The sequence below is a fragment of the Streptopelia decaocto genome, assembly GCF_964273445.1.
Source record: "Streptopelia decaocto genome assembly, chromosome: 1".
NCBI lineage: Eukaryota > Metazoa > Chordata > Aves > Columbiformes > Columbidae > Streptopelia > Streptopelia decaocto.
In genome coordinates, this window is record NC_138663.1 from 175732051 (window position 1) to 175747957 (window position 15907).

At 34.3% G+C, this 15907-nt stretch overlaps 1 protein-coding gene across 3 annotated transcripts in view; it reads left to right on the forward strand.

The window, feature by feature from the left end:
- The window catches only part of DIAPH3 (diaphanous related formin 3), a 226826-nt gene that overhangs the window by 162066 nt on the left and 48853 nt on the right, over window positions 1-15907 (forward strand). For all 3 annotated transcript variants that reach the window (XM_082073435.1, XM_082073436.1, XM_082073437.1), the window contains 2 exons: window positions 5631-5726; window positions 6142-6201. In XM_082073435.1, the coding sequence (XP_081929561.1) occupies window positions 5631-5726; window positions 6142-6201 (156 nt within the window). The remainder of the gene's footprint in view (window positions 1-5630; window positions 5727-6141; window positions 6202-15907) is intronic.

Consider the following 15907-nt stretch of genomic DNA (forward strand, 5'->3'; position numbering starts at 1 on the left):
TTCCAAGTGAATAGAAAAACGTTTATAAGAAGATCGTGTCTGTAAACTGGCTTTTTAAAAGTATTAACAGGTAAGGTAATATGTAATACATTAGTAGAGTATCCTGTACTGTTGAGTCGGTGACAGAGTAAGTGTAAACACAGATAAATAATTTCATTTTCCTGTTAGTTGCTCTTTCAGTGGACTTAGTGAAAAACTAACCTCTTTTTTGTTGTAGTCATGTTTAGAATTTTGATTTGAGATGGACAACCTGTTCTAGTGTTTGACCACTCTCAAAAGGAAAATCTTATGTTTGAAAGCAATTTCCTGCAATTCAGTTTGTGCTCATTGCTTCCTATCCTGTCTCTGAACACCTCTGAGATGCAGGATGTTGCTCTTGGCCATGTTGAACTTCATGATGTTTGCATGGGCTCACATCTCAATCCTGTCACAGTCCCTCTGGATGGCATCCTGTCCCTCAGGCGTGTCAACTGCACTACTCAGCTTGGTGTCATCCGCAAACTTGCTGAAGGTGCACTCAGTCCCACTGTCCATACTGCCAACAAAGATGTTACACAGTGCTGGGCCCACTACTGACCCCTAAGGAAGGCCACTCATCACTGGTCTCCATTTGGACATTGAGCTGTTGGCCACAACTATTTGAGTGTGACCATACAGCCAGTTCCTTATCCACCGGGTGGTTCATCCATCAAATCCATGTCTCTCCAACTTGTCATGTGGGACAGTGTCAAATGTTTTGCACAAATCCAGGTAGAAAAATCCAATAGCCTCAGCACTCCAGATTTGTTTTTAAATTGTGTAATAGCTTGAGTGCTGCCATGGAGTTATTTCAAAGATGACATAAAATTAATTAGAGTCTTTGTTAATTCAGATAACTTGTGGAGTAGCCCTCAAGTTTTTCACCCCTTCTGTTACAGCTATGAAATACTAAGATCTGTTTTTAATGTATACATTTGTCTAAATCGTGCAATTTTAATTTCAGATGAGGCTTAGTGTTCAGAAGACTTTAAGTGCAGACCCACGGTTTAACAAAAAGCTGTATGTAATTGCAATGCCATAAATTGTATCCCTGTGGAAACGGACAGTTGAAAACCCTGTAGACAAATCTACAGATTTGTATGTACAGAGTGAGGAGTCAATTTCAACAGCAAGTATGCTAAAGAATTCTTGTTTTGGTTTTTCTGAAGCTCCACAGTTTTTCCTTCTTCATTTTGGGAGAGAGAGAGTATCTGAATAAAGCTTTGATTCTTTCGAAGAGGAAATAGACATATTATTAGAGGTTTTTCTCCTGCTAGAGTGAACTTCTGGACTCCTAGTGTTGAGCGTTATGTTCTAGTTTATATTAGACAGATGCAGGGAAACTGTAAAAATGAAACATTTTTCATCCAAAGTAGTTTTGTTGTACGACTTTTATTTTAAAACTATATTGACTAATGATATTTGTGATTGTATCATGTCTGCACTACTGCTCTTGAAAGTGATATATATAATTTGTTCCTTAATGAGTGCATACAATGTAGCAGTCATTACTAACTGCAGTATCTGTTGCTATCATCAGAAGACATATTAAAGTTGTACTGTAAAGCTTATGATAGTTCACTAAAGGAGAAGGGTCTCTAATATACTTAACATTTTTAAAGACATAATTATGAAATTAGTTTATATCTGACTTGGCACTGAAATGTCAAGGGCAAAACTTATCAGCTATTTTGGCAAATTTACTTCTGCTTTAGATGGTATTTAAAAGACAGTTGTATGAGTTTTAATTAGGTATGATATTAAAAAGTATTTAAATCTCCTATTCTGCAATTGAAGGAAAAAAGATTATTTAGATCATAAAAGGGTGTATTTCTCAAAGGAATTATTGTGGGCTATGTAGCTATCTACAAGCCAACTGGGGTTACTAGTTCTAGGATGTCAAAAGATTGATACGCTTGACTGATTAGGAAGCCAGCTGGGACTGGTGGCAGCCACCTGTAGCAGCTTGTGAAAGCCGATTTAAAGTTCCCATAGGAAGAGTTAATATTGAACAATATTTGCAACTCTTATACCTTCAGTGCAGCAATGTTGTATGCAGGTGTCCCAGGTCAATTTAAGAGTTTTTTAAAATACTGCATGGTACACTTTCATTTCTCAAACTTTCCGTCATAGCAACCTGGACAATATTATAGATAGTGTGGATACCAATAGTGAGCTGTGTAATTTCGTAGAAGGCGTCACAGTCGCCTGTTGGTGAAGGCATCAAAAACCAGTTTGGAACATAGCTGGATGTGTAGAAGTATGAAAAACAGGCTTTCTGTGTGTTTTGGGTATGTAGATTATTAACTATGAATGTTTTTATTTGCAGTGGTTAACTTTTTTCAATACATCTGTGCATACAGAAAAGCTACTAGAGGAGTTTCTTAATTCAAGTTTCTCTATACTTTATTCTTCTGTTAACTGTTTTGCATATCAATGGATGCACTAATCTATAATCCATTTTGTGACTACAGTATTTTTCAGATAAGTATGAAAAACAGCACCCATAAATATGTTACAGCTATACTGCAAAAAGTTTTGGTTTTTCAGTATTTCTATTCCATTATTTAAAAGATTTTTTTAATTTATTTGAAGGGGTTTTTTTTTAGTACAGTAGATTATGCACCAGGATTTTTTCTACTGCCAACTGTTAAGATTTAAAAAAGCTATGAAATCAATAGTAGTCTGGAATAGGCTTAAAAGGAAAGAGATGACATGCTGAAATAGGATTGAAATTTTTCTTCTCTTATTCTTACTTCCTAAAACAAAGCTTATGAACTGTTTTCCATAAACGTTTATGGTATCATTTTGGAGACTGGGATAGTATTCAGTCTTTTTTGCATTACTATTACATGTTACAATCCTTATAGCAACATTCATGTACCTTAATGTAACTAATGGCTTGGCCTCAAAATTTCTTCAGGCATCACTATGTTTTGAAACTGTTCACTGAGTGTTTTCATTCCAAACTTGAGTATTTTAGAGAGTTGTGCGACAATAGATGAAGAAAGGAGAATTGTTTTGTTTTGTTTTTTATTTTTTTGTTTGTTTGTTTAAACCACCCACACCACTACCACCAAATAACCAGAAAGATGAAGGCATTATCTGAGTAATTTTTTGTAAAGTATGTTCCAAACCGTATTAATACCTTTGATAGTCCTTTAGTCACAAATGAACAAACTTCAACATAATAAAACACATTAAACCAAATGCAAAGCAAGAGAACAATCTTTATTTCAGTCTCTGTGTTTATTCTATATCTGCCATGTATTGTACAGAATATAAATGTACTTGAATATTATGAAAATTTAGAAAATATTTCCTAATTTTGCATTATTTATTTTTGTATATAGCTCTTTTGTGTAAGATTGTTGAGTTTACTAGTCTGATAATACGGGGTTCAAGGAAGATATAAGAACTAAGGATTACTATTTGCTGGGTAAAAAACTGTCTGGAGGGCTGAGCCCAAGGAGTTGTGGTGGATGGAGTCAATGGAGTCAAATCCAGTCAGCAGCCAGTCACGAGTGGTGCGCCCCAGTGCTCGGTGATGGGGCCGGTTCTGTTTAATCTCTCTATCAGTGATCTGGATGAAGGGATTGAGTGCACCCTTAGTAAGTTTGCAGATGACACCAAATTGGGTGGGAGAGTTGATCTGCTGGAGGGCAGGATGGCCATACAGAGGGATCTGGACTGTCTGGATCAATGAGCTGAGGCCAATTGTATGATGTTCAACAAGGCCAAGTGCCAGGTCCTGCACTTGAGTCACAACAATCCCAGGCAGCGCTACAGGCTTGGGGAAGAGTGGCTGGAGAGATGCCTGGTAGAAAAGGACCTGACAGTATTGGTCGACAGCAGCTGAACAGGAGCCAGCAGTGTGCCCAGGTGGCCAAGAAGGCCAACAGCATCCTGGCTTGTATCAGGAATGGCATGGCCAGCAGGACTGGAGAAGTGACTGTCCTCCTGCACTCAGCACATGGATTTCTGTAGAATTTTTGAATATATAAACTCTTGTTATTTTATGAGGAGATTACTACTGTGTGACTTCAAGTTATATTTGAAGGACATTTTTTTTTATTTTGTGGACAAGAGAGCTCAAATTTTGAGATTATAAATTTGTGTTAGTTTTTTTGCTTCGTCTTTTTTTAACAGTCTGCATATCTTTTTTTTCCCAAAATCTTGTACCTTTTTTTGTTATGCTTTCCTCTTCTGCTTTTAAATGATATCCAGGGTTAGGGAAACTAAATTAGATTCAACTCTTGACTTAGCTGTAGAATAAGGAGAGTAAAAATGTTGTTTCTAGAACTTCATGATTCAGTCCATGCTTATCTGACAGTACTTTGCCAGACCTTCCTGTCTGTAACTTTGAGGTTTTTTGTCAGTATTAATTTTGTTGCCCTTGGAAGCACTTGCCTTAGAAAGATGCTAGAATTCTTTAAAGCTTATTGAAAGATAGAATTTCTTTAGAAGAAAACAAACAGAAACAGTGCTGGAAATCATCATTTCCCATAAGAGTTTTCCCCCATATTCAGGTTTAAAGGATTGCCTTGCTTCCTTACTTGTAGTCCAGCACTTTCAGAATTCTTTAAATTAGTGATGTCACATCTCGTTATACTCATCAGCTAATTTAGATCCTGATTTGAATATTCATTTTTAGCAATAACTGCAGAATCATGTGATGTGTCTGACTGTATCCAAGGTGTGTGTTGATCCAGGGAGTTTTGACCAGTAAAGCATGATGAGATTTCTACCATGTAGTTCCTTATTACTCTGTGCTGATTTTTCATCATATAGTAAATCCCTGGAGTTGTGTTCTTTTTCTTCCCAGACATAGACATAAGAGGTTAACAAGGTTCAAAAATCCAATAGTTTCTGATGTGTTTATTTGAGGAAATAAAAGTGGGCATTTAGTGTTTGCATTTAATTATAATCTCACAGAAATTTTCATAATTCTTGCAGGGGATATTATACATATGTGCATAATACGACGAGTAGAATTTTCATGAATTACATCCATTATTTAATATTGGCCAGAGGTTATTAAATACAATAGGGAAATGGCTTTTGATAAAAGCTACCTATGGATATCATTATGCGTCCTATCCAGTCCGATATTGTTCAGTCAGCTTCCTGCTGAGAAACAATTTCAACTTTTTATAACAATAACTAAAATGATCTCCTGTCTAATATAGCAGATCATTTAAGGGACAGCTCTTGAAAGCTGACATGAAACTGATTATTTGCTCTTGCAAAAGGGTACTGAAATGAAAATATGACTAAAATGACATTTCACTTGAAACTATGCTTGACTCTCTCATATAGAGCAAGAGGAATGTGAAATGATTGGAAAAAAATTCAGCCTAGTTCAATGTATAGAAAACCAAATCTGTTGTGATTAATTGCAAAAGAGCAATTTGTGAATGTTAAAACGCCGGTCTAAGTTTGAAGTAAATAATCTTAATAATACCATTAATATTTTTGTTGTTTTAATTAATGTTGTTGTTGTTGTTATTATTATTATTATTATTATTATTATTATTATTATTATTACTATTATTCTTTACAATTCAGTATTGATATGCTAACCTAGAGGGTTCCTTCTCTGTCCTTTACAGAAGGTGAGGAGACTGGGGTGATGGACAGCCTGTTGGAGGCCTTGCAGTCAGGTGCAGCTTTTCGAGACCGAAGGAAAAGGATACCAAGGCCTAAAGGTGAATATTCTGTTTACATTTTATTTTCCAGAGAAAGTTAAAAGCGCTATGGGTCCAGTGCTCTAGAACTGAAACGCTATTTAGTTTAATTATTTTTGGCAAAGACAACTTTAAGGGATGTTCAGACTGTTTTACTGATGTCGGTAGCACTTTGGAGATTAATTTACTGAACTTAGCATAGCCTGATTATTATGACAAGGCTCTTCAATACAGCCACATGTACTTTAACTGTTTAGGGTTTATAGTTAAATGAGGGAAGTAAAAGTCATTATTACATTGGTGTATAACAGTCACTTTACTCCTGGAAGTATCTAGCTTCTAAATAATTCTGCTTCATAATGTTGTTACAATACTCCACTGTCAAAGGTGTGTTTTATTTTTGTGTTTTATTTTCATTGTTTTCTTGCTTTTGCAGACATACCACAAAATCTCAGTCCAAACACACAGCGGCCTGTGCTGAAAGCTTGTAACCATGGTAATGAACCATATTCATGAATTGCATGCTCATAGCTTATGTAGTTGATCTGTGCTTTCAAAAGACTACTGTGATTTTTTCAGTTTTCTACCTTTGTAGAACACTGAAACTGTATTGGAACCTGTTTTTTAAGAATCACCTGAATATTACATCTTGAAACTATACTTATTGATTACTTTGCAAAGCTCTTTTTTATTTTCTGGGTTTTTTGTTTGTTTAAAATTTGGTTTTGTTTTTAAATGTAGTACTTTAATAATTGTTAAGAACAATTATGCAAGGATTTTTTAATAGATTAGGGTACTGTAATAGAAAGCAGAGATTGCAGAACATTTTAAATGCTACTAAGGGTTTATGATACCAAATCAGAGAACTCTCTGTATTCTTTCTATTTGTCATGATTTTCTCGATACAATAGCTGGAATGGTTCAAGCTATCATTTACCGGTGTAATTCAAAAGCAATGTTATATCAGCAAAGAAATAGTAAATTTATTATTACTTCATGGCAAAATATTTCTCCAAATTTTGAGCATGAGTCTTTTGCACATGTTTATTCATAAACTCCTGAACTATCTCACTGTAATCAGTAGGACTTGCTCATATGTGAAAAGTTACAATGAGGGCATGGATGCTTGTTATCTCTGTTTGTTAGACAATGTACAGAATATTATTATATTAGTTGTGTTTTAATTAAGCTTGAGGAGTCCAGGGTGACTGTTTTCAGTGGCTCATAATTAATGGTCTCAGGAAAGAGTTGATATATGTAGTACCTCTGTTAAAGACAACTTTTCATAGAAACTTAAAAAAAAATGTCCTTTCTCAGTTTTGTAAGGAGAATGCATTATCCTTTGATATTTAAATGCACTGTAGAGTGTATAAAGCACATGCCGTCAAATTGACGATATTAATTATACCTCATGCTTAAATGTTTATTTCTTAAATGCCCATAGGGAAAAAATGTACAGAATTTGGCGTTATTAAATACAAAATTAAATAAAATAGAGCTAGAAGGACAATTTAAAGATAATTATTCACTTACAGGAATTGACTCAAAGAAGAATCAAGTATATTTGGCAGGTGCTTGTCTAACACACAACGTACTGATATTTGAGTAATGACTACAGAGCACATTTGAATTCATCCTATAAGTGTTTCTGCTTGTAGGAACAATTATGTTGATTGTTACTTCTTTTCAGCCCATTCTGTTTGTATTTGTCTAGCTGTCTGTGAACAGTGTGGTTTCCAGTTTTCAAACTAACTGTATTGGACAAACATTAAAGCCATGTTTTATGTTTCAGGTTAAAAACAAAACACAAAACCAAACAAAAAAAAAAAAAACAAGTTCTTAATTCTGCAAGATCTTGATCTAACCCAGGGACTGATTTGTGTATTGGAGGGGTATAATTTGATACTGAAGTTTGAAGTTCAGACATTTGATTTGGAGAGAAGAGTAAACTCTTGGATTTTTTTTTTTACCAAAGTCACTTTTTGCATAGGGTGTTTTGAGACAAACTGATTCTAAGATATTTTAAAATGAATTCAGTTTTTCTTTCACCTGTCTTGTTAGCACAGGAAGAGGATAATACAACTCTGAGCTTGCTTTTAAGAAATCCATTGGTATGGTTTTGATTTGTTGACACTTGTCACAATATCTACATGTTACGTCTTCCTATCTTGAGCCAAGCAGAGCACTAAATATGTTGTAGATGTTGGTGACTTCATTTATCAAAGCCTTTTTGGCTTTTTGATAGAGCAACCTATGACTATATATTTCTGAGTTTATCTTTGAGGTGATTTTTTTTTTTTAATTTTTGCTATTCAAAGTCTTGTAGGTAAGTTGAGAAATTGCTTTTAATAATTTGTTATTGGGAAATCAGTTTGCATACTGTCTAGAATGAGCACTAGACCCTGAATATCAGAGTTTGTTTTTAGATAGTAGTGTCACTAAAGCTAACAGTATGGACATTCAAAGCAAGAATTATAATGATAAAGTTTCTTTAAGTTTCTGTATTCAACAATGTATAATGTCAGGGGTTTTTTAATATTATGCGATATATATTTTTTTCTTAAACTTTATATCTAATATAGATACGCATGAAATAACCTATTCTTTCTATGTATTTGTGTATAACAAGTGTATATAATGTGGTTTATTACATATACATTGTATAAGCAAGAAGACTCTGATTTCAGCCCACTTCAGAAAAATTGTCATATGTCATTAGACAGAAGTATTGGTTTGTTCTGTCATTGATTTGCTTTTTTTTTTTCCCAACCTCAGATTTCAAATGTGTGCTGAATTTTGTATCATTGCAAAAAAGTTCCTGGGTTACTGTGGGCTTAAAATATGTGGAAACAAATGAAGTCCTTGAGCAGCAATTCAAGCACTTACTTTGTTTGCTTTTGTTTTGGCTGTTTAGGTTAACTGGTAACTGATTTGGTTACTCTTTTTTTTCTACTGAGACAAACAGATTCACTTACAGTAGGTATGCTTTATTAATACACAGTGCAGAATCATACCTAGGATGAATTTCTTTGACTTATGCAGTCAGAAAGAATTACAAGCCATGACTTGAAATGTCTGTCCTCTGAATCATTCAAAGTGTAGCAGTCTCTGTTGGGCAGATGCCATAAAGTTCTAGACAATCTCTTCTGTTTCAAAACAAAGCAAAAACCAAGCAAATGAATAAATAATAGCTTGCTCTTGATAATTTTAGATAGTTATCTAAAAAAGTGAATACAAATCAAACACAAGCATCGATGGGAACTAGAGAGTAGTGGCTCCACGTCTCATAGGAGATGGCAAGGGAGAGAAATTCAGCTGGAATCCACACTTCATCCATGACTGTGATATCAGTGGCAGCAGGAAGAAAATCTCTCTAATCATTGCCATTGTTATACGATGCAGCTCAAGTCACCAAGCTGTCACTTGCTCGTGAAGCTGAGCCAAGCCCTATAAAACAAATGACTAATGAGAAGCAAGCCAATGCTTGCTCTATAATTGAGAACTGAAATTGTTTCCTTTAACTAAATGGACTATTTGAGAAAAAAAAAAACAAAAAAAAGTACATTAAGTAGAACGCTAGCCATTGGTTGGCCATTTTTCTCTTTGTGATCTCTTGAACTCCCTAGAAAGCTCTGGTAGTGTTCAGCTGATATTTCTGATTCAAAGGGAGTAATAATTCTCATGCTGCATCCCAGGGTATCCTCTCAGGTGTGTTATTTTATTTTCGGTCCTACTGCACTACTCTTTTATTGAAAAGATTGCCTCTTTCTAACATGGCATGTGATTTTTGCTAAGTTTAAATCTACTCTATTTCTGTGATCGGAATTACCAATTGTATTTTTTTCAGCTTATGACAAGGCCCATCAAGTCAGATAATTTCTTACTGAGGAAAAGCCTCGCTGCATAACTAATGGAAATAATATACATTTGGAACTGCTAGATCTTGGAAATATCCTAGCACTATAAGAATACAAATCATCTTCACTGGATTTTTGTTGATGTAGATATTTGCTTTGTTTCCATTCATTGTGCTTTGTATTTTTAAATTAATGACTGAATTACATGTATGTTCACAACTACCTGTTAAGGTTACAGTTCGCTTTAACTGGAAAGAGACAAAAACTGCAGTGATATTGTGGTATGTGCTTTTTTTATAATTCCCATTCAGAGCACTGTTTGACACAAATAGAGTATTAGTATAGTTTTAGTGTTATACTCTGGTAAGATTTCGATTCAGTAGCATCTAACAGGGGAGCTTTTTTATTTTATTTAGAGCAGAAAAAAGCACTTTATTTTCCATGATCAGGATTTTGCACATTAGAAGATAATTTCAAGCAGCTAATAGCTATGGCTGATATGAGTTTATCAGTTATTTACAACAATAGTCAAGGCATATTTGCAGCTTGCACATTTATTTCAAGCTAGTTAAGTTCAAATACACATATCAGCATATCCAAGGCAGCACAGAGCCCACTGCAGCACAGAAAGCTGCATTATTCACTAAGTTTTAGGTCAGGCTTTGCAGCCTGCATCAAGTTCTCTGCTGCTATGGCTACGTATTTATTTGCAGTAACATTAGCCAAGGTAATGTCATCTGAAATGCATGAATATAAATCTGAAATGCAGCTTTGATTGCATGTATGTATACCTCAAATGCAGCAGAAAGTATTGTTCTTTAAAGCAGATTGTATTCAAAATGTTGTGAGTAAAGAAAAGCTATAATAAAATAGAAATTAAAAAAAAATACAGGTTGCTTTTTGTGACTACAAAGGTTGAAAGAAATCTTTCTGTTGCAATCAGTAATTGAGTTGTGGACTATACTTCCAAAGGTAACAATAAGGTCTTGTTTCTATATGTAAATCAAACTTCCATGGTAAGAGATAGTCATAATTACTATAGCTGTTTGTTCAGTAAGTCTATAAACAATAGAATAATTTTCATGTCACATTTAGTCTGAAGCATTTTAAACACTACTGTTAAATAAAATTCTTGTCAATCAATGTCATTCTGGTCCCAATTAAGCAGAAGAAAACCCTTTTTTCACATTTGTTGGGTTTTTTTAATCTCTTATTCATAATAGAACTGTCATCCAAGGTTCAAATTTAGTGTCTCTGCTACCTTATTTTTGACAATGAGCTCAGGCTCATCAGAATTCTTAAAACCGGCAGTACAACCACTTAGAGGTCACTATTTTATTTCATCATTGCTGTATATGACAGCAAATGATGATTGACATTTCAGCATAATTTTTCCTTCCTTTCTTCTTAAGTCTGTGTATATTGCTGTCATTTCCACAACTGTATGTAGTAAACATTAGGAAGTACCAAACACTAGACAAACAATGAAACGTGTGGGGATAACTTTTTACCCAGTACTTGTTAGTAGTGAAAATGCATTCCTGAGCACTACCAGTTCTTCACGGTAGATACTGTTTTGAAGGCATTATGCATGTTCACCTGTTCTTCTCTTTGTATGTGACCTGAAACATTAGTATTTGTCCCTCTGAGGGAGAAAATTCTTGTAAGGCTTTGTGAAGTTTTACTCAATAGACAAATTTCCTCAGCGGAAGGCTTAGAATATCTGTAGGGACTGTTAAGAAATAAAAACATTTAATAGGATTTCTATTAAAAAACAAACCAAAACAGCGTAGTTCTCAATTGTTCCTATTTTAAGACCAAAGCATCACTTCAATATTGACTTCGTAGGTCAAGAAAAATTCCTGCTTATTCTAACAGAAATAATTCCCCTGAAACCATCTGCACTGTTTATAATAGTTTTTTTTCCTAGAGCAGAAGCAGAGTTCAAAGAAACTGTGACCATAATGGTCCATTTTGCATGTGAGGAAAAAAAATATCCAGACAAGGGAAGTGAATTTACTCATTTTTATTTGTTTGCTTAGAACTATTTCTGCATTGCCACAGTTGCATAAACATACATCTGTCACGGAGCTGGCCATGTGGAATTTACATTCCAAAATATCTAGGAATAAGATTAATTTTGATGTGAAGGTTTTAGAATCTTTTTCTAGTAATCTCCCTTTCATAATTTAATGTTGGAGTGGAGAAAGCATTCAAGCCAGAAGGGATGACAGACAGCAAAAAGAGTTTGGTATGACAAATGATAAAGTTTGATTTTTTTTACTTTTTTTTTCAGAGCCTTTCCGACAAAGTTAACAAAATCAACTTCTGTAATAAAGTCTGAGATAAAGAGAGGTATATGAAACACTAATTAATTATTTTTAAGCAACAGATGCTGCAAAGTGGATGCAAACTCTGTTAAGAATTGAAAATAGATAAATCAAATTAAAAGTAATTGCACAGTGCTACTGTGAAAGTATTGGTATAGAAAGAAAAAAAGTGTTGTTAACTTGCCCTCAGTATAAGGCAAACACACAGTGCCAACTTTAGCACTGCCTGTATTTAGAAAATTATATGAGGAATTTGAATCCTACCAAAAAATGTCTCTGTATATTTTATTACTCCTCTTATAAAGTCTTGTGAGATTTCCCTTATCACCTCTCATGAGTAGGGTGATATACATATCCTACCATTCTATGTCTTATCATAAAGAATTATATGCGAACATAATATAGATAAGAAAGAGAACCAAAGCTTTTTAGGAGTGAAATTTCTGGTGCCACCCTGAGACAAGTTGTAGCTAACAGTGGGACTTAATCTCCAGACATTTGACAAGTTCATTCCTAAAGTGAGACCCTTTGAATGTGTCAAATTGGGCACTCATAAGAGCTAACTGCTTTTGTAAATACCTTGCCAGTGTTTATTGGTAGTAGTTGAATAAAACCGCTGCTCTGATAAGAGACAAGGTAAGAATTCTGGCGAAGAGGTGACATTTGAAAGCAGTGACACTGTATATTCTGTAATTGCACATACAGTAAATGTCAGCTTCATAATCATCTAGCTAGGTAACCAGATTTCTGAAGGCTATGGTAGGCAAGTTATATATTCAAAGTAGTCTTCTGAATATGGATCAGTGGACAATCTTAAATCTGTGAAGGGAGCTGTAAATTACCAACATTTTACCCATATTTGTCTTTTCATTGTTTAGTCATGCAGAACTTCACATTTGAAGACAATTACTGACTTGGTCTGTATAGCAAAGAGGTTCTGTCACGTCTCAGAGTACTTTTTAAGTCTTTTCCATATTTGTTAAACAAGATTTTACATATAAATTTACCAGGCTCCTTCACTTTTGTTTTCTGAATGCTAAGAACTAGTAGCATCTAAACTCCTGCCTCTTTCTTCAAAGACTTTATGAACTCTGATCCAAATAAAATAAATGATGTATCTATCAGCTGAATGAGAGCCATAATCCTTTTTATATTGTTTATCTACATATAAATATATATATATATATATATATATATATATATTTCAGGGATTATTGTTTGTTCTTAAAAAAAAAAAAAGACGAAATATTGAGTAGGGAAATTTCATCAGTGAGACATTAGAAATGAGTTTTCTGTGGTTAAAAGACTCCATAAGGGACAAAATCTGAGATGAAAAGAGTCTATCAACCCTCACCTGAGTCTGTTTTGTGACTCAGTTGATGTCAGCTTAATGCAACATGGTTTTGTTGGTTATTCAAAAGGTGTCGAGAAAACACAAAACATTACTTATGAAATTCTTTAACTACACTTCTTACTTCATCTTTTTTTGCTATGTAATTGAGTTTGTTTCCCTAATGTTCTGGGATTTTTTTTCCTCTTTTGGGAGAATTTAGTGTCATTTTTTTTTCCTAAATGGTTGTGGCAAAAATGTAGAGTGTAAAAAAAAAAAAAAAAAAAAAACCAAACAAAAAAAACCCCCAAATAAAACTGCAGTTATGTTTCTACCTGTTTTTTTTCATTATAAGCCAATGGTCTGCAAAGGAATAAATAAAGTACATTAAACAGATGCAGGAAAAGCAAGAGTATCCTGCAGCTTCTTCCCTTTGTTGGGGTAGGAACACTTGGAATCTTTACTTTTAATATTTGGAACACTCTAAAGGGAAATTTGCATTAAATTTGAACTAGAACTCGTGGTTGTGTCTGTGAGTTGCTCGATAAATGCACTATCATCTTTCTTTCATTTCAAAAATAGATGAGTCCTGTGTATTTCAATCATACGTGCCTCAGGCAAAATCTACATCAATCACCCAGCAAAATAATCAGAAGCCTCAAGAGACTTTTTCTTGGTGTCTCAGACTTACAGATTGCGAGTGGTAAAGGAAGGTAATACAGGGGGCAAATACAGCTTTCCCATGAATGACAGAAGGAAAGGTGATTGCCAGGCTTACACTGAATAATCTGAAGTAGTGTGACTGTTGAAGTTGGACTGTGATTCTTCTTCTCTTGTGTTGAGGTAGCTTACAAATCCAAGATGAGAAGCTATGGTTTAAGTGATTCAGGAAAGAATATTTGGATTTTGTAGGATATAGGGCGGTTCAAAAATCTGTTCACTTTCAGCATACACTGTAAATAGTTCGACCCTTCTTCTTGGCATGGTAATGTTTTTTGAGTTAAAAACAAACAACAACTTTTTAAAGCAAGATAATTTTAACCAAACAGAAAAATTACTTGAAGTTCATGTGATTTCCTAGCAGATTTTACTTCCTCAATATTTGAAAAAAGCAGTGTTTGCTAACATATACTTTTTGTTTCTTCAAAAGACTACAACAATACCTTGTTAGTAGGCATGGTCTTTCTGTTACAATATTTTGTCATGGTATGTTGAAAATAAGACTTTTCAGGGGAAATAGTTTTCCTCATGCTTTATTGTCTCATGATATTTCTTTAACTCCATATAGAAGAAATAAAGAAAAACTATTATCTGACCCTACAAGTTTGCCCATATTTGCCTTAGGTTTTCAAAAGTCTAGAACCTGAGGTTTAGAAAACTAAGAGTGAATTTATTCTGCATTGTATTAAAACTTGTAGTCATTGATTTGTCTTTCTCATGGTCGCATAGCAGAGTGATAAAATGAGAAATTGAAAAGATAACATTGAAATACTTAGTGTCATAAACAGGGAAATGGAATGAAATCTCAGCAGATATTCAGCATGGGCAAATAGTTATTCCACAGGTTTTTCTTTTTGTCTGTTTTCTTAGGCTTTAAGCCAGTTTCTTTGTAGAGATGAGTGTGCAAGTTACATTACAGTACAGTACACATACAGATACTTGAATGAGCTCTGTACAGACTACATTGCCTACTTGAGGCAGGAGAGATTTTAGGACAGGAACAAATTTGGGTATTACAACCCAGTTCTGGGGTTTCAAAACAAATTTGATTGTCTGTGTATGGCACCCAATGAATCAATGCAGAGGCAGTTTCAGGAGCTATGTCCAAGAAATTTGAAAGCCTTAAAAGTAGAATGTGCTGCCATAATGAACAAACTTTTGTAGGGTTTGGTGGGGATTTTTTGTGAGATCTGAATTAGCTACTTTAATAAGGTATATATTTTTATATCTACAGTCACTTGGCTTCTTTGTCTCCATTAGGGAACCTATACCAGCTAGAAACACAATATTTTCTGATAATAGCTTATATATTTTTTTTTAAATAATTTCTTCATAAACAGAAAGAGGAAAAACATTTTAAATAATCTGAAAACAGGATATGCCTTGATATTTAAAACATGGTATTAATTTCTACTTCACCAAAAAATAAGTTATAATAGTTGGAAATGGAGAAGATTGTTTCATGAAACTGAGTGAAATCACCACTGCTTTGGTATGAATATCTTGGATAAAAGAGATTAACAGAACCAGAGAGAACCTATTTATTGGCAAACACCTAATGTGACACAAGTTGTTAGGCTGGTATTTTCATCGTTAGAGCTTCTATATCATGGACAGCATTTTACTTGAGTTCCTGGATTTTTGTGGCAGGAATCATAGTCATTCTTCCCCATTCAATATGAATATTTGATTCACTAGACTCAGTGATGTTTGATATTTATGGTGGAACTCTGTGAGCAGAGGGGCCAATGAACAGAAGGGCACTTTCCAGGGACATGAAAAATACGGTTTAATTCCTCTTCCTGAGGGAATAATGGAATCTGGACGAACGAGGATTAAACACAGCTGCATGAGGGTGTTCATTACCCAGGCTGAATTTTGCCACTTATATTTTACTGGTCTTTTAGTTTCATAACTGAATTTATTAACAGAAGAAGAAACTAGTATCAGAATTGTGTATCTTAA